An 18,422-nucleotide genomic window follows, 5' to 3' on the forward strand; every position below is an offset into this window, starting at 1 on the left:
TCTACAAGGGTACGTAGATCGGAAATCCCCTCTCGTAGATGGACATCACCATGATAGGTCTTCGTGCGCGTAGGAAATTTTTTGTTTCCCATGCGACGTTCCCCAACATGTATGTCTTCATTCGGTGATGTTTACTCATCTCTCGGGGATATGGATTGATGCCTCAGATGTGGATGAGCCCGGGGCTCCGAGTGATCAGGGGAAAGTTAGGACGGATCACATTCGCATCCCGGTGGGGTTTACCTGGCCACCTTTGCACATATTCGAGTGACTCGAGTCCCGCGGAGGGACGATTTGTTTGACGGGCCGACCCATTTGGTGTTTGGAAAGAGGATGCATGATCCATTCAGGACGATCTTGATGCTTGACCAACACTTGTCCTTAGCATTTTGAGGGGTCCACTTTCATATCCCTTTGTTGGACCTAATTGAACTTTCACGAAATATTATTTTGAATAGGCATTAGTTCAGTGAGATATATGTTGTTAATTGTTATGAAGTACTAAGACCACCCGGGGATTAGATGCACTTTCAGAGGTGGCCTGTCATGAGCGGATGGGTGTAGAAGGTCCATGCTAGCGGCGGCCCAAGCTCGAGCGCGAGCTCCCTGCATCGTGAGCTAGCCTCGCCTTTCGACGTCGGGGTTACAGCAGCGGTAGCTAGGCACTCGTGCTCGCGATCGACGAGCACGAGAGGTGACGCGTGTGCTATGTTGTGCTACTTCAGTTGTTTTTGCTTGTGCTCCATCTTGAGATGTGTCGTAATCAAGCTTCAGCTCCTCCTCGTGCCCGCATCCATCCTTAGGCATATCCAACGCTTCCTCCCTCGACGGCGACGCCAACACCGAGGGTAGTGGAGCCGACAACCGTTGTCCATCCCAGCTAGGTGTTGGACGAAATGCGGAAGATGTCATCATCGCCAATTGGGGTAGCATCATTGGGTGCATCAGTCGAACTCGCGTATGTGCATGTCCGTTTGACGGCCAAAGTGCACAAAAATGGGACATATTTTGTGTGTGTTTGGGTCACCTATTTGGAGTTTCCCTTATGTATCATAGACTCCCTCTGTTCCTAAATATAAGTCTTTATGAAGATTACATACGGAGCAAATAGAGCGGATTTATACTCCAAAATATTTTTATATTCATCAATATGTCATTCTTATTGAAATCTTTAGAGAGACTTATACTCCCTTTGTACCTAAATAATTGTAGTTGAAAAAAATAAGGTATAGAGAGAGTATTTAGGATGGAGGGAGTACATGATAACATTTTACCGAGCAAAATAAAGGGAAAAATATACGTGAAAGTTAGATTTTCAGAAGAAGAAAAAACGTACTTCCACATGAAAGTCTAATACCGACTCGGATATACAGTACTCGCAAAGGAGGCATCCGCCGAGTCTATAAAAAAAACGTTAATGTTAACTCTCACACGTGTGGCACAAAATAACATGTCCCAAACGCCTTCATTATCATCCATTTTGCCACGTCAAAACAGATAACATCCGCGGAAATCTTTTTGGTTTTAGGCTTAAAAATGTTTTATCTTGTAATTAAAAAATCCAATTAAAAATCTGTTTTCACCATTAAATTCGTCTCGACGAGATTTTCAAAACTAGATCTCATGCTGATATGTTTCGATGAAAAAAAAATTATCCAAAAGTTGCCATGATGTTTACACAATAGTTGCCATAGTGTTTACACTAGAGTTGCCATGACATGTACTATCTATTTTTTTTAATTTAAAGCTACCATTATATTTTCAACTACTTTTTACAGCAATTTTATTAATTGACCATTGCATTTTTTAGTAATTAACCACAGCAAATTTAATGCATGAATCATGACAATTTCTAGTAATTCATCCTGGCAAATTTAGTTTATAAATCATGGCACTTTTAGTATTTTGACCATGAAAATTCCAGTACTTTGACCATGAAAATTATTTTTTGTATGAACCATGACAAATTTAAGTGCATGTATCATGAAAATTTTAAGTAAATCATCATGTAAGTGTATGCGCGTATGTATGAGCGCTTGCGTTTGTACTGTGTTAAAAATAATAATTCACCATGACAATTTTAGTTTATGGTTCATGTCAAGTCTAGTTTCTTAATTCCTTGTTTTATAATATGTTAAAATTTAATTTTAAAGGTAGAAGAAAAAATAGCTTAAATGTATCATGATAACTTCAGTGTAAACACAATGGCAATTCATGTGCAATAGACATGACAACTTTTAACAAAAAATCATTGAAACATATTGATATGAGATCTAGTTTCGAAGATCTCGCCGCAATGATGAAAACAGATCTTCAATCAGATTTTTTATTTAAAAGATAAAATATTTTAAAAATTGAAAATCCGAAAAGACTTTTACATAAATGCATGTGGTGACGTGACTGTAATCTACTACTCCCTCCGTTCCTAAATATAAGTCTTTAAAGAGATTTCATTAAGGGGCTACATACGGAGGAAAATGAATAAAACATGTGTATATACATCCATATGTAGTCTTCCAATGAAACCTCTAGAAAGACTTATATTTAGGAACGGATGGGGTATGTGTTATAGACGTGTGAGTGGGTATTGCCATGAGCGTTATCAGCATCCAAAGAAAAATCGTGGCGTTTATTATTTGTTTTCTTATTTGGTAAATACTCGTGCACGGCCGGGTCTCACACACCTTCACTCCCGTGGTTGTTTATTTACTGCCACATCGCCAACGGGTTCAAAAGAGAGTGAGAAAAAAAAAAGGAAAGAAAACGCCGCCGCTCCAACGGCTAGTTTCCCCCAGCCGCTCCCGGACCGCACTCAAAAATCCATCGCCCGACAGCCAGAGCAGCCACAACCCCGCCGCGCCGTCACACACCATCTCCGACGCCCGCCCGCCACCGCTAGACCGTCGATCCCGCCGGCCGGCGCAGGCGCATATGGAGATCCCACGCAGCCTCGGCGTCCATGGCAACGAGGGGGAGGAGGAGGAGGAGGAGTACGACAGCGTCTTCTACGAGGACATCGAGGCGCCCAAGTTCGTCGACCTCACCGCCCCCGACGACTCCTGTCCCGCCGACGACCCCTCCTGGTTCTGCATCCGCGTAGGTAAGCAAATCAATCCGTCCTCGAATCTGAGAAGCAAAAGACGCCAACTTTCGGCCCGGCGCTGATGGTCCGCGACCGCGGCGTGTGATACGCAGGCTGCGACCAGAGCCACGAGCATGTCGACCCGGAGGCGCTGCACAGGAGCTTCGTCATGCGGGTAATCAATCCATCCATCGCTCTCACGAACCTCGCGACTTGCCTTGTTTGATTGATGCGCGGCCGAATTCGACGGCTGACGGAACCGAGCTGTGATCCGTTGTTCCCCCCACCCGCAGGTCATGGCGGCGAGGAGCCCCAACGTGAGGCTGCACAAAGCCATCAGCAGGAGAAACCAGAGGTGCGCGCGTCTCCGATCCGAATTCCTCCCCTTTCTCGCCCGCCGCCGACCTGAATCGGGCTGTTACTTAGATCGGATTTGTTGGTGGTGTCGTGCAGCTCGATGCTGCCGAAGTGCCCTCACTCTGCGCCGGCGAAGCCGCCGAGGACCCGGATGACCAGGCTGAGCCTGGCGACGGAGGCGGCGCGGGCCAGGCTGCAGGGCCACCGGATCCGCGGACTGCGGGACTCCCCGGTCCGGATCAAGGCGGCGAGGGTCGACGCGTCCAGCGCGAGGAAGAAGGCTCTCACCACGCCCAGGAGCAAGACCGCGCGGCCGAGGCAGGAGCCCTTCCTCAGCGTGAAGCACCAGAAGGCGCCGGTCGCGACGGCGGCGGCGGAGATCAAGGGCACCGTGGTCAAGGCGCTCTTCATGACCACGCCCAGGAAGGAGGCCGGGCGGCAGACGCCGGCCAAGAGCCAGCCTCGTCCCGTGGCCGAGGTCTGCTCCAAGATGAAGAAGCTCAACCTGGCGTGCCGGGAGGTGCCTAGCAGGTACCTGTCGCAGCTGCCCACTCCCAAGGTCGCCAACAAGTGCGAGGAGGAGACGGCGGCGGTGAAGATCGCCAAGAGGGTGCAGGAGCCCAGGAACGGGAAGAAGATGATCTTAGGCTGTTTAGTGAAATGCGCCAATGCCGAAGCAGACCAAGAGAACCGAAGTGGCCGTGAGCACATCAACAAGGATGAGAACTCCTGTAAACGAACCGCGAGGCGCAATTGGGGGGAAGAACCCAAGGAGGTGCTGCAGGAGTCACGGGTTGAGGTGGTGGAACCGTTGCAGCCCGACATTCATGGCGACGACAAGGAGAATGCACCGTGCTGCGATCAGCTCGCCGAGCAAGCCTTGATTCGGGAAGAAGAAGAAGAAGATGAAAACAGCAAGCGGTCGGAGAACAATGAGAATGCTCCTCGCAAGGTACTGAAACTGACTAGTGTGGTTTGCCATAGTTTTTAGCTGTAGGGTAAGATATGTGGAACCTGAAATGAAATGCTGCCATGACTAAATGCAGGTGCTTAAAAGGCAGAACAAGGTGAATGCAGAGCAGGGAGGGAAGCTTAAGAAAAATACCATCCTAAGGCCATTCAGGCTAAGGACTGATGTGAGTTATGAGTGCATTGCATCACACATTGCTTGTTTTTTTTTAAGGATATTCCACTCAGTTGCTGAAAGGACTTCACTCTTTGTGCTGCCTTTAGGAAAGACAGGTGTTGAAAGATGCAAATCCAGAAAGAAAACCTACGGCCTCCGAGAAGAACACCATGCCAAAGGATGAAAATAGGCGAGTGATGGTAGGTTAAATCAAGAGAGCACAACCTGACATTTCAGATTTCTTCGACTACCACCTATGGTTACTCATTGTTCTATGTACTGCTGTGATGTGATGCAGCAAACTGGAAGATGCCCTGATGGTAAGGAAAGAGATAAACTGACTTGTGGCGACAAGCAGGTGAGCATTTCTCCGGTCCAGATCAATTTAGCAGTAGTACAATTCAGAAACACAGATGCTGAATTGCTCATCTGTCCATGTTGCATATTCAGAGGAAACAAATTACACACGCTGCCACGAGTCGGCTTGGTGAATCTAAAACGGTTTTGAGTAGTATCCGTCCCAACAATGCGAGGCCTGCGCTGACTAAAGGCAAAACCGTAGAGAAATCACAGAGGGCAGCGTCATCAACAAGAACAGCCAAAATAACAAGGTTTGGAAAACCAAATCAGTTTTGTATCCCTTTCTGAACTACCGAATTTACACATTGATTTCTGAATTTTAGCGCATCATGATATCTTTTCCTTTCCATGTGTTCAGTGGTTCCACCGCACCCTCTCGAATTGGAGAAAAGAGGAAGGCCCCCGTGAAAACATCCAGGCTCCAAACAGCGGCAGCTTGACTAGAACATGTGGCAAAAAGAAAGGAAAGAGGACAACGATTATATTGTCTGCTCCATCCAAAAGACTGTGCGTGTATCTATGGCGTCGAACTGGTTTTGTGAGTTTTGTCAACAAGAGGTGTACACTAAGGAGGGGGTTGGCCAGGAACTCTCACACCAACAGGGTTCTGTCAGGTTTCCCAGTTTTTGTCCATGGAATTGGTGTGATTAGTAAAACTCTATTGTTATGTATCATCTTTACTAGATATTCTTTTGTAGCTGAAAGCCCGGAAGAAATTTCATTCAGCGGTGAAATGTGTATCTATGTCGTTGAATTGGTTTTCAGAGTTTTATTATAAATGGAAGTGTGTCCATGAAATTTATGAGAAAGGTGAAACTTTTGTTTTGTACACCCTTACTAGACGTTTATTGCAAATGCAAAAGTCTGTACTGAAAACACAAAAATGCAAGTAAGTTAAGAATTGTGTAGCTGAATATATAAACACAAGAATACCCAGCATATTTTTCATGATTCAGTTTTATAACTGCACACAATAGCGCCGATATGAACAATGTGTTGATCACAATTGCTAGTCGGTGTAACAAATTTCATCCCGCGTATCAATGGGAAAAAGTGTGTTCAGTAATAAAGAATCTGCTCTGCTATGTCAATGACATATATTTGACATGGTAGTATGCGTATTAACTGGTGTTTGTACATGCTGGGTATTTCTTTTTCCTTACTATAAGAACACATCAGGAAGTTGTTTGTAGAACGCCTGCCGATCAGTTCGAAAAATCTGCGTCACCATATAACATCACGAGGGTACAAAACAACATGAATACAAGGTTGACATTTTGACTTTACCAAATTACATCAAGCAGAATCATTTTAAGAGGATAGATAATGATCTGTGCTACTTGCCTTTACAATTGTTGTTACAAAAAAATCAGTCATCTAAATATACTTGCGGTTGTCAACTGTAACATAAATCTATGAATTGCCACCACGTACTTTCAGACAAAGATGAGCTTTCACAGGCTTGTGATCCGAGCTGCTAACACAATCAAGTGCTTCATATGAACTTAAGACGGCGTCCAAGCCAGAAGAATGGTCAACCTTGAACAATATCCTATCTGTCCAAGATGGTACTCTGATCTGAGGAAGTGAAGAGTATATGCATAAGGCATTAAGTTTCCAGAATATGTGCAATTTCTTTCAGACAAATTGACATCCTAACATGATATTAATTGAAGGTACCTTGTAACTTGAATCGTAGTTGCTACTTCCGACATTATATTTGTATGTTGGCTTAAAAGACAAGGTCCCTTCACAGTACCCATTGAACACTTGACCCTTCTCGGCTTCTTGCAGCAGCTGGTCTCTGTCTCTTAGCTTCTGAAACAGCGCATATATATCAGGCATTTATGTCATGTAAAATATAAATAGTTCCATGCTGGTATACACTTACACTTTGACGATTCTCCTCGATCATCTTCCTTGCTGGTAACGAACTTATTCCTTCTAATCTGTAATTCAAGTCACCAAGCCAAACTGTTATGTCTGCAGATTTGGCGTAGTGTATGTCATTCTTGGAGAACAGCGAGTGCGAAATATGCCGGCATTCAGAGTTCCTCTTCTCCACCTTGCGTTCATGGGCTACACTTTAGTAAGACACCTTGTTAGTTATTTGTAACAACATTTTGAAGACAACAGTTAAATTACTGAATTATTGTTGCTTTCAGTATTTGCACTGAGGTTATAACACCCCACAATATTAGTGATACTAATAAGAAATGGGTTGACCGGAAGTTGTAAATCAACCTGCAAGATGGCAGGACACAAATACCATCTGGATCCCGCTGAAGTTTACATACATGGCCACAGCTCCTTTCTTCCTCCCAATTACGCCACCGCAGCCTCCAACTGCGTGTTCATCTACCTTCATTTCTGTCCAAATTCAGAATTTAAACATAACTTATTCAATCAGATTAGAAGTGCTCTTTCAACATCAAGAATACTCAACTATATAATAACAAGATCACCTTTGATGTACGCTTCTGAACTCTTTGCCCCGAAAAGGAACATCTGAATCGACTGCATGGCCTTCTGGCATAACAAGCTGAAATTTCGGCAACCATTGATGTGTTCCAGAATATGGTGAAAACATTCAGAATGTTCATAAAAGAAAAGGTTCGCCTTGAAGATTCCTCACATGTGTGTATCAGCCATGGCTTCTTGCAGAACTTGTTCGACGCCGCATTTCGGGACTTCTTGCAGCCCAACGACCAGCAAGTCGAACTTCCTGTTGGAGCTCACCAGCTTCCTTATGTCCTCCACAGACATCTTAAAAAAAACAGATATTAAACCAAAGGAATATGATTGAGCCATCAAGAAGAACACAGCCAAGAATACGACGCACCTTGCCGTTCATGTTCCATGTGATAATGCAGACACAGAGCACAGAGCCGGTGGTGAACTCACAGGCTTTCTGAATCCGGATCGTCTTGATGCCTTCATGAGTTCCATCCTCTTCAATGGAAACCATGCCATTGCTGTTCAGCTCACTGAATCTCCTGCGATCCCATTAGTATATACATGCATCAATCACATGGAAAGAAACTTTTAATAAGACTGGACATGTATATAACTTTTGTTATCTCAAACGGATAATATAATACTGACCATCTGAAGCTGCTGCAGTTGCCCATGTCTATGTTGGCTGAGCCCTTCTCTTCCAATTATCTTACAAGAAGAAGATTACAAAAGGGGACTTTTTATACAAGATCTGTTCCGAAAGTTCGACGTTTCTTCGCGGAAACCAAATTGATTAGATTTTGAGATGCTTCTGGTCATCACGTTTTCCTGGTCAGCAATTATTGTGCAAGTTTCAACATGGCAGTGGAGAGAAAAAGACAAGTGGAATGCCGAGGACCAACCACTTGGTTAACATGGATTGGGTAGTTAGGTGCTGGATATCTTTGATGCGACAACAAGATCGCGCTTGCCGTCGCATCGTTGCAAGGGCTGCTGCTGCACTCCACAAAGAGCGCACATGTGAAATAGACCAGGCACATAAAGAGGACCAGCGGAATTGCTGCCAAATAATGATGCTTGGAGACAATCAGGGCCACAGTTTTGCTTAGCAGCTAACTTGGTTGACCATGAGTTCTCTGATGGAGGAGTTCAATTGGGGAACATGCTGGACTTGCTGTGCTGCTGAAGTTTCACCATGGGAGCCTTGTGCATCACTGATCAGGAGGTAGGTATGTAGGCAGGAAAAACAACCGCCTTGTGAAAGCGATATCGCTCTCGTTTTATCTCGCGTATATTAAAAATGAGCAGAAATGCATTGCACTGTTTTTTTTGGGGGGGGGGGGGGGGTATCTTGTCCGGTTAATTTCGATTTTCAAAGCAACAGAAATGCATGTCAGAACAGGTTTCGCAGTAAAATCAGTAGCGCCCTCAATGAAGTTAAATCAGATGGACTACTGCAAGATGAAGACTGAAACTTTAGTATTGTGAATAGTATATATATATATGGGGATGGGAATTCGATGCTCTCGGTACCCGTGCACCCTATATGCGCCAAAAAAACTGGTAATTCAAAAAAAAATCACAAAAATATAAAACTTTTTTGGAATCAAACATCATCAAGTATTATATTCGTATAAAAAGTTTGGACAAGAAATGATTTTCAACGACTTAGGGACATGATAAGTTTACTAGCAAAAGGGTCCGTGCGTTGCAACGGGAGAAAAAAATACCACACGCTTTTAATCTTTTATAATCATTTTGGTTTATTAAAATAATAAGCTAACTAACTAATGTAGTCAGTCCTATCCTATTTTGTTGAGAAATCAACCCATCCATTGTTAATTCCACCATGATGAGAAATTGAGCGGGACAAGCAAAGCAAAACAAAGAGGCTACGTGAATTGATCAAGGGACTGTTATCTTATTTCACCATGGGGTAGAGAATGTGGGATGAGATGACAAACTGAAGGTGGTGTTCCATTCTCTCTCTCTACAACAATGCAATCTTACATTCAATACATTCATTCATCAACAAACAAATTCTCACAAAACAAAATTTCTTGCCGGTGCTTGGCACACGGTTGGAGGCATGGGGAGGGGATCTCACCAGATGATGAGTTCCTGCCGGAGGAGGGGATAAGATGAGGGGAGCAAGGGTTAGGCGCCTCTATCTGGCCATAAGGAGTCGCCGTTGTCGCGCCATAACCTCGGAGTTCCCCGTGTGAGCCATGGAGGTCCGCCTCCACCTGCAAGTACTTCGCTCCGCCACGCCTTATCCGCGCGCCGCCGCCGTTCTGCATCGAGCAGACGCATCATCCAAGTCGTTGTAGTTGTCGCGTTGATTTGATCCAGAAGCTGTGCTCGAGCGCCGAAACAGGGGCAGCAAGCGGGCAGAGGGACGGCCGCGGAGGCGGGCGGGTTGAGATCGACAGCAGTGGTGGTTGAGGTCGGCCGCGGCGGCGAGTGGTGTGGCAGCGGCCTGGGCACAGGCCAGGGTGGACCAGGGTCGACGCGATGCGCTCGAGCGCCGCAACGGGGACAGTGAGCGGGGAGAGGTACAGCCGCGGAGGCGGGTGGGTTAAGATCGGCAATGGTGGCGGTTGAGGTCGGCCGCAACGGCGAGTGGTGTGGCGGCGGCCTGGGCACAGGCCAGGATGGCCCAGGGTCGACGGGAGGAGGCGATGCGTACGAGTATAATTTTTACAGCGAATCATTTTTTCCTTTTGCGTTGTAGATAAATGATGGAGCGCGGGTTGAATAACAAAAATTACAGGGGCTTTTTAAATCTTTGAGGGGCTGTCGAGGCCAACAAGACGACTCAGGTGTACGCAGTGGTGTAATATCCTACTCAGTACTCACCATATTTATCATTATGTTGTTTCAGATGTAGCTAAGTTCGTTCACTTGATGTTTTAGTTGCAAATTTATGGAGTAAATTCCTATAGTCTTCCCAGGCAGTTCCACCCAAAGGGAACACTTCTCTACGGCCATAAGGTTCTCATTCAAATGCCATAAAAGGCTACACAGAGAACTACCGGCAGAGTTTTCTCCTATAGGATCCCTAGCATAAGAACTCGTTCCATAAATTCAAAAATAAAATACCAAGTGAAAACACGAAACTACATCATTTTCACAACATAATTTACATATGGTTTTCCCTTTCGGGAACCCCCGAAGGGTTTACACAAGGGTAAAGAAATTACCTTCTAACTACCTTCGCGAGCTTACAAATGCTCTAAATATTGTAGCTCTTTATTACACGATGAGGAAGTACTACTACTACTACTGAGCAAAGAGCTTGCTAGCTGAGTTGCAACTCTGTGCTCTATCTGTGGCTGGTTCTTCTCCGTCTGGTGTCTCTCTTCGCAGCAAGGCTCCTCCTTTTATAGGCAAGAGAGCACCTCTTGGATGGCTTCCGGTAGAAGGCTCCTCTATTATTTCCTCCTTCTTTCTCCTTGTCCATCATGCACCTAGTTTTTAGGCCTTCTAGGCTTTATAGGCTTTGTAGCCATTATAGCCCTTCTTTCTAGGGTATTGAGTGCATGTTGGAGAAGTTTGCACACCGTGTCTTGGCTGCCAATGAAGGTGGCGTTGTCTTCTTTTTTTGATTTTCTTCTTCGTCATGATTTTGTCTTGGACTTTAATATTACAGAATAATTAAAATATTTATAATAAATCTAAACTATATTAAGTTATAAATTCAGGTTTTAATGTTGATATACGTGATTACGTATACGAGTAAATACAAACTTATTTATTTATTTTATATTATTTTTAATATGAAGTGTTTTTAAATTATTTCGCTTATATTGCAGGATCTTTGAGGGGCTGTCGAGGCCAACAAGACGACTGAGGTGTACGCAGTGGTGTAATATCCTACTCAGTACTCACCATATTTATCATTATGTTGTTTCAGATGTAGCTAAGTTCGTTCACTTGATGTTTTACTTGCAAATTTATGGAGTAAATTCCTATCGTCTTCCCAGGCAGTTCCACCCAAAGGGAACACTTCTCTACGGCCATAAGGTTCTCATTCAAATGCCATAAAAGGCTACACAGAGAACTACCGGCAGAGTTTTCTCCTATAGGATCCCTAGCATAAGAACTCGTTCCATAAATTCAAAAATAAAATACCAAGTGAAAACACGAAACTACATCATTTCCACAACATAATTTACATATGGTTTTCCCTTTCGGGAACCCCCGAAGGGTTTACACAAGGGTAAAGAAATTACCTTCTAACTACCTTCGCGAGCTTACAAATGCTCTAAATATTGTAGCTCTTTATTACACGATGAGGAAGTACTACTACTACTACTGAGCAAAGAGCTTGCTAGCTGAGTTGCAACTCTGTGCTATATCTGTGGCTGGTTCTTCTCCGTCTGGTGTCTCTCTTCGCAGCAAGGCTCCTCCTTTTATAGGCAAGAGAGCACTTCTTGGATGGCTTCCGGGAGAAGGCTCCTCTATTATTTCCTCCTTCTTTCTCCGTGTCCATCATGCACCTAGTTTTTAGGCCTTCTAGGCTTTATAGGCTTTGTAGCCATTATAGCCCTTCTTTCTAGGGTATTGAGTGCATGTTGGAGAAGTTTGCACACCGTGTCTTGGCTGCCAATGGAGGTGGCATTGTCTTCTTTTTTTGATTTTCTTCTTCGTCATGATTTTGTCTTGGACTTTAATCTTCAGGAATATTACAATCTTTGGATATGCATGTGCCCGTACACTGCCTGCTGATATGTGTATGCGGGCATACTTGGCTGGAAACATGCACATGTACAAAATCTTCATGTGCATGTTTCCAGCCAAGTATGCCCGCATACACATATCAGCAGGCAGTGTACGGGCACATGCATATCCAAAGATTGTAATATTCCTGAAGATTAAAGTCCAAGACAAAATCATGACGAAGAAGAAAATCAAAAAAAAGAAGACAATGCCACCTCCATTGGCAGCCAAGACACGGTGTGCAAACTTCTCCAACATGCACTCAATACCCTAGAAAGAAGGGCTATAATGGCTACAAAGCCTATAAAGCCTAGAAGGCCTAAAAACTAGGTGCATGATGGACAAGGAGAAAGAAGGAGGAAATAATAGAGGAGCCTTTCTTCCGGAAGCCATCCAAGAGGTGGTCTCTTGCCTATAAAAGGAGGAGCCTTGCTGCGAAGAGAGACACCAGACGGAGAAGAACCAGCCATAGATAGAGCACAGAGTTACAACTCAGCTAGCAAGCTCTTTGCTCAGTAGTAGTAGTAGTAGTACTTCCTCATCGTGTAATAAAGAGCTACAATATTTAGAGCATTTGTAAGCTCGCGAAGGTAGTTAGAAGGTAATTTCTTTACCCTTGTGTAAACCCTTCGGGGGTTCCCGAAAGGGAAAACCATATGTAAATTATGTTGTGGAAATGATGTAGTTTCGTGTTTTCACTTGGTATTTTATTTTTGAATTTATAGAACGAGTTCTTATGCTAAGGATCCTATAGGAGAAAACTCTGCCGGTAGTTCTCTGTGTAGCCTTTTATGGCATTTGAATGAGAACCTTATGGCCGTAGAGAAGTGTTCCCTTTGGATGGAACTGCCTGGGAAGACGATAGGAATTTACTCCATAAATTTGTAACTAAAACATCAAGTGAACGAACTTAGCTACATCTGAAACAACATAATGATAAATATGGTGAGTACTGAGTAGGATATTACATCACTGCGTACACCTCAGTCGTCTTGTTGGCCTCGATAGCCCCTCAAAGATCCTGCAATATAAGCGAAATAATTTAAAAACACTTCATATTAAAAATAATATAAAATAAATAAATAAGTTTGTATTTACTCGTATACGTAATCACGTATATCAACATTAAAACCTGAATTTATAACTTAATATAGTTTAGATTTATTATAAATATTTTAATTATAATTGATAATTATAATTGATCATTCAACTGAGATCCCAAGAAAGATTTGTAATTTTTTGAACTTTTTTGAATTACTATTTCTTTTCATATGTTGGCGCCCAACTTCTCCTTTGTATTTTCCATATATATGGCGGCTTGCGTTTGGAGTTGTTGGAGGACTGCAAGTGGATGGGAAAGGGGACATGCGCATGAGTGACGGTCGTCGTCCGGTCTTCGTCAGGCGGTGCTCTACGGTAGGGTTGGTGATCACACAGCTCTTTCACCATTTCACGCAGGTTTTCGATGGATTTATCTGTATTCAGCCAGCTTTTGTTGTCTTCAAAGTTTCTACATGTTTTCTTCTTCGGGGCTGCAATTTGCTTCGCAGCCATTGCATCCTGGTCTACACCAACTGCTTAGAAAAGTTTGTTCAGCCTCAGCAGACACAATGACATTCACCCCACCGGGCAAACGACACGTGTCTGAGAGGGGAAGAGAAGCGAAAAAGAGGAAAGAAATTATTTTGTTCCAGATTTACAATTCTTCTTAATTGTGCCTCAAAAATCCTCAAGGGGCAACAGTTCATATTGGTGTGTGCTTCAAATGAAGGTCAAGGTGGCAAAACCAACTCAAGAAATGATCATGAGATTGCAAAGATGCTGCTTGTACTAATATCTGAGTCGCATACAAGACAGGGCTACTAGTGGCAAGAGGGAACAACAGGAGCACATTCAGTGTAGCAACGATGAATCACATCCCAGCAATATTATAAATATGTAAGACATGCATCGCTGATTGTTAAAAACCCACAAAGTTGCACATTCAGTGTAGCAACGATGAATCACATCGCAGCAATATTATAAATATGTAAGGCGCGCATCGCTGATTGTTAAAAACCCACAAAGTTGCCGGGGCAGTGGTAACCATAACCAACAAGAGTTTATGCGAACACTGTCATTGAATTATCATGCTACAGAAAGACAAAATACTATCAAGGAAAACTAATTTCATGTTTCACAAGGTACTTCAAAAGCCTGATCCTGAGAGTAACTTCACCATCCCAGTCATACCTAATAACAAGGATAAAACAAATAATCAGCAAGTGGCTTACTGCAATCCATAGTAGGCGCAAAACATAAGAATTCAAAGAGGTTAATGCAATATACAAAGTACAGAACAAAATCTTGCAGTGCAACCAACTGTTAATTGAGTTACCAATAACTTATACCAAGAGATAAAAGGCTATTGAAACTGGAAGTGGTGCCAGAACTGAGTAGTTTGCTTTTGTCCACATAACTTCCTACCATGAATAATATAATGAAAAAAATAACAAATCTCGGCAACTTACAAAGCAGATCACTGGGGAAGAAAAAATATGTCTAGTGACGTCAGAAATCAAGCAATGCAGAAACACATTATCATCATAGTCAGACTAATGGGCAGGGACAAGACACTGGCCTTGTCAATGTAATTCAATTCAATTAAACCTTGGCACTTAAAATGAATTGGGCATAATCACTATGTCTGTTTCAACAACTCAGAATGTTTAGTAAACATATGACCAATCAAGACCAACCTCAAATATGAATTTTAGTTCTTTCTAAAGCAGAAAGTAGTTAGCTTCTTCCTAACTTAAAATACAGTACAGTTTTTGCAGCTGATGTGTTGCTGGTATCATAATGATATGGTTAGAAGGTATCATTCAAACATATGAATGAATAATCCTAATTGCAATGGTCAATTAAAAGAAAGCTAAGCACAATCTTAAGAAAGCATTAAGACTGTTATTCTATACAATCCACACAAAAAAAAAATGCATAAGCATAACTGACAAAATTCCACCATTCCTTCTTCAGAAGCAATGTCAAGAAATAACAACCATTATGCAAGACTCAGCTTATGTACCACAAAGTCAATTCTACAAGAATTTTATGAAAGCATTTCATTTGATTCCCTTCAATGGAAGACTCGGCTTATGCACCACAAAGTAGAACAGAATGCTAAAAAGGAAAAATAATATTCAGAACATACTGAATACTGCATTAACGAAACCATAAAATACAGTTATCATTGTTCTCAAAAGGAGCCAAGTACCATCGATTTAAGGTCAACATATGTAATTATCATCTAAAACAAAAAACTTCTTATCCATTGGCCAAAATTTAAAAAGATAACAGATGACAGCAAGAAGTGCAACTGTGATCAAAACAGATAAATACTCAAACTGACTGCATTTAATAAAAAAAGGGATATAAACCAATTAAGCAATCTTCCAATCACACACTAACAATACTGCTAAACAAGAGATCATAACACAGTTTGAGAATGGTAAATCAGCTAAAGATGATAACCAATTCAATGTCACAACCTATCTAAAAGCTAGTTGGACTCTTTAAAACATGGTATAATCTTTTTTGGGCCAAACGACTATCTTTGTCTTTTTATGCTATAATAATTACTTAATTAGATTGTTATGAAAAAAAAAATCCTTTCTATCTACATGTTGAAGGTCATTAGTTAGGTTACATAATTTCTCGATTTGCAAATCAGCATTCCTAAACTTCAAGATCATAAATAAAAAAGACAGATCACCTGCTTTACAAACGAAACCATAGAATTCTAAAAGCATTACCATCCCTAGAATATTAAGGACACTCATGATGTAAACCAAATCAAACGATGACCACATAATTCACCGCTATTTTTGTTGGGAAATCTACCCCACTTAACTTGCCGAAATACCAGTAAAGCGGAGTGGACCAAGCATCATGAAACACTGAATCTGGCTCCCAACAAACGACCACGAATCTAACTAAATTCAACACAGCAGCATATACGGATTGGTACCCACGGTGTCCAGGGTGACCGCGAATAATCCAAACATGCAGGCTCACATCGAAACCGATCGAGTACCAAACCCTACGACCAAACCGCGCGGTCCTAGAACGGGATCACACACGCTGACACGCACCGCACCCAAATCGACCAAACCCTAGAGGAAGAGCGTGTGGCGGGATGGTGCTCACCTCAGGGGGGGGCGGGGGGCTGAGCTAGAGCTCGAGCTTGAGCTCCGTCATGCCGGGCTCGCGGTTGAGGAAGTGGAGGATGTAGGGGGCGGCGCGGATGGCGGCGATGCAACCGGCCATGATGTAGAGGTGCGAGCGCAGCTCCTTGTACGCCGCCTCCTTGCTCGGCTTCCGCGGCACCGCGCCTAGAAACATCCTGGCTGCCGCCGGCGGCGAGCTCCTCTCCGGATTCGAGGGTTGGGGATCTGGAGGCGGCGAGGCTGCTGCTTAAACCCTAGCGCGATGCGATTGCGGTGGCTCTAGGGAGGAAACCGGCGAGGTCCCTGGGTCGGTCGTATTTACGTCCGTGGCCCTGGGGAACCCGACGGCGCACGATGGGCCCGGCCCAGTTACCACGGTTTTGAGTTAGAAATCTTTGAGAGCCCGCTGGTTGGAAACTAATACTAATAGATTCATCCTACTTATTTTCTGAGGGGTCTACAGATAACTGCAAAACCCAATCAAACATTAAGCAGAACAGCCGGGGTAATTAGGCCAGCAGCATGGACTTCACCAGAGGCAGGCCATGTTAAAATCAATTCTGACGCGGGCCGTAACGAGCGGTGAGGGATAAAGAGCAGTCGCGGCAGTGTGCCAAGATCAATCGGGAGCGTCTTCGATTACCTTCGGAAATATTGTTGATCCAGTTACTCTTGAAGCGATGGTCTTGACGGAAGGTTTGGCTTTAGCTGATGATTTATACGAGCAAAGAAAACGTGCATGTTGCCTCAAACTCCAAAACTGTCGTGGATGACATCTATCAAGAATGGAACTTCGTTGGCGTATGGTGACATAGTACATGAAATAATAGATAGGTATTGGAGTTTTGTTTCTTGTAATTTCGCCCAGGAGTATATGAGCTCGATTTTCGAGGCTCACAATCTTGCTAAGCACTCTTTAATGCTCGGGGCTTGCTCGTCATGTATGGTTAGGCCGGTCGGGAGAGCTTCGTTTCTTACCTGTAAATATTGTATCGAGGTGAATAAAGCTTAGCGAGTTTGTCTAAAACAGGAGATTCCTTGCGTAGGTCGATGGGATATCTCGTAACGCACAAATCATGTTGGGCCAGTTCGGTTCCATTGTTTTATATGTGCTTCTCGCCAGTTTTCGAAAGGCTCTATAAAAATGGTTGTCTATCGTGTGCACTAGGGCATTTGGTTTTATCGGTGCAGCGATCACTATGACTTACATTTGTAGCATTTAAAAACACAAAGAAGAATGGTGTAGATGTAAGTTCGATACATATGTGTTACTCCCTCCGTTCCTGAATATAAGTTTTTTAGAGATTCCACTATGGATTGTATACATATGTATATATAGACATATTTTAGAATGTAGATTCACTCATTTTGCTTCGTATGTAGTTCATAGTAGAATCTTTAAAAATATCTATATTTAAAAACGGAGGAAGTACTATGGTATAAAGTTTCACATCCAAATTTCAAATAAATATCTAGAAACAAAAGGAAGAAATCAAAGTGTGAACAGTAGCTAATGTTAATTGGATTGAATTCGGTCCATTTTCTTATCATCAACAAAAAATTATATTTTCGTTTCTCATAGTAGGTTTCGACTTTAGATCTGAAAATTTTATAGCATGATGTAATATTGTTAGTAGCACCAGATATTTCCCCTCTATAACCTTCCCACGTATGTTTCTCTTTCATTTCTGTGTTTTTATTCTGTTTTTTTCTTCTTCTCTTCATTTTTCATTCATTTTTTTTGTTTTTTATTTTTATTTTCAATTTCACGAACATTTTTAAACAAAATAAAAAATGTAAAATCATGAAAAATTCTTGAATTCACTAAAATATTTCTTAATCGCGAACATTCTCTAAACTGTTGAAATAAAATAAAAATAGGAAATATTTCGAAAAATCATGAATATTTTTTCAATTATTCGAACATTTTTTTTGAAATACGGAAGAATTTTAAAATTTGTAAACATTTCTAAGTCCAAGAACATTTTTTAAAGGTGAGGAGTTTAAAAAAATTGGAACCCCTTTTTGCATTTCAAGAACACGTTTGTAAATGTAAACGAATTATTCCAATTTGAGAACATTTTTTTAAATTATTGTCTCTTTTTTCCAA

The 18,422-nt window shown here is 42.5% G+C and overlaps 3 protein-coding genes across 4 annotated transcripts; 1 reads left to right on the forward strand and 2 right to left on the reverse strand.

The window, feature by feature from the left end:
* The first annotated feature begins 2,840 nt into the window (after nt 1-2,840).
* LOC123447733 lies at nt 2,841-5,734 on the forward strand. Its single transcript, XM_045124378.1, has 9 exons — nt 2,841-3,100; nt 3,196-3,257; nt 3,376-3,437; nt 3,536-4,391; nt 4,486-4,575; nt 4,673-4,765; nt 4,864-4,923; nt 5,016-5,176; nt 5,284-5,734. Exons 1-9 carry the CDS (start codon nt 2,932-2,934, stop codon nt 5,363-5,365), a joined length of 1,635 nt encoding a protein of 544 aa, XP_044980313.1. The 5' UTR covers nt 2,841-2,931; the 3' UTR covers nt 5,366-5,734.
* A 437-nt stretch (nt 5,735-6,171) lies between these two features.
* Nucleotides 6,172-8,205, reverse strand: LOC123447734 (type IV inositol polyphosphate 5-phosphatase 11). 2 transcript variants are annotated; one of them, XM_045124380.1, is made up of 8 exons: nt 8,031-8,205; nt 7,768-7,921; nt 7,561-7,691; nt 7,391-7,467; nt 7,170-7,295; nt 6,817-7,004; nt 6,606-6,740; nt 6,172-6,503 (listed from the first exon to the last, which is right to left on the reverse strand). In XM_045124380.1, exons 1-8 carry the CDS (start codon nt 8,054-8,056, stop codon nt 6,339-6,341), a joined length of 1,002 nt encoding a protein of 333 aa, XP_044980315.1. In that variant the 5' UTR covers nt 8,057-8,205; the 3' UTR covers nt 6,172-6,338. The 2 variants fall into 2 exon arrangements, with proteins under 2 accessions (XP_044980315.1, XP_044980314.1); XM_045124379.1 differs by having other exon boundaries at nt 6,606-6,743; nt 8,031-8,204.
* Nucleotides 8,206-14,094: 5,889 nt separating this feature from the next.
* On the reverse strand, nt 14,095-16,614 carry LOC123447736 (mitochondrial import receptor subunit TOM6 homolog). Its single transcript, XM_045124382.1, has 2 exons — nt 16,293-16,614; nt 14,095-14,336 (listed from the first exon to the last, which is right to left on the reverse strand). Exon 1 carries the CDS (start codon nt 16,485-16,487, stop codon nt 16,317-16,319), a length of 171 nt encoding a protein of 56 aa, XP_044980317.1. The 5' UTR covers nt 16,488-16,614; the 3' UTR covers nt 14,095-14,336; nt 16,293-16,316.
* Between the last annotated feature and the right edge of the window lie 1,808 nt (nt 16,615-18,422).

Source organism: Hordeum vulgare, chromosome 4H (assembly GCF_904849725.1).
Source record: "Hordeum vulgare subsp. vulgare chromosome 4H, MorexV3_pseudomolecules_assembly, whole genome shotgun sequence".
In the NCBI taxonomy this organism is placed as follows: Eukaryota; Viridiplantae; Streptophyta; class Magnoliopsida; order Poales; family Poaceae; genus Hordeum; species Hordeum vulgare.

Bases quoted from the DNA above. Each gene is read 5' to 3' on its own strand.
- LOC123447733 (XM_045124378.1), top strand. From the start codon at position 2,932: ATGGAGATCCCACGCAGCCTCGGCGTCCATGGCAACGAGGGGGAGGAG. The intron at 3,101-3,195 runs GTAAGCAAATCA...TGTGATACGCAG, and splicing joins CTGGTTCTGCATCCGCGTAG to GCTGCGACCAGAGCCACGAG. The intron at 3,258-3,375 runs GTAATCAATCCA...CCCCACCCGCAG, and splicing joins ACAGGAGCTTCGTCATGCGG to GTCATGGCGGCGAGGAGCCC.
- LOC123447734 (XM_045124379.1), bottom strand. From the start codon at position 8,056: ATGGGCAACTGCAGCAGCTTCAGATG. The intron at 7,005-7,169 runs GTTGATTTACAA...ACTAAAGTGTAG, and splicing joins TGTGTCCTGCCATCTTGCAG to CCCATGAACGCAAGGTGGAG. The intron at 6,744-6,816 runs GTAAGTGTATAC...GCGCTGTTTCAG, and splicing joins TCGAGGAGAATCGTCAAAGT to AAGCTAAGAGACAGAGACCA.
- LOC123447736 (XM_045124382.1), bottom strand. From the start codon at position 16,487: ATGTTTCTAGGCGCGGTGCCGCGGAAGCCGAGCAAGGAGGCGGCGTAC.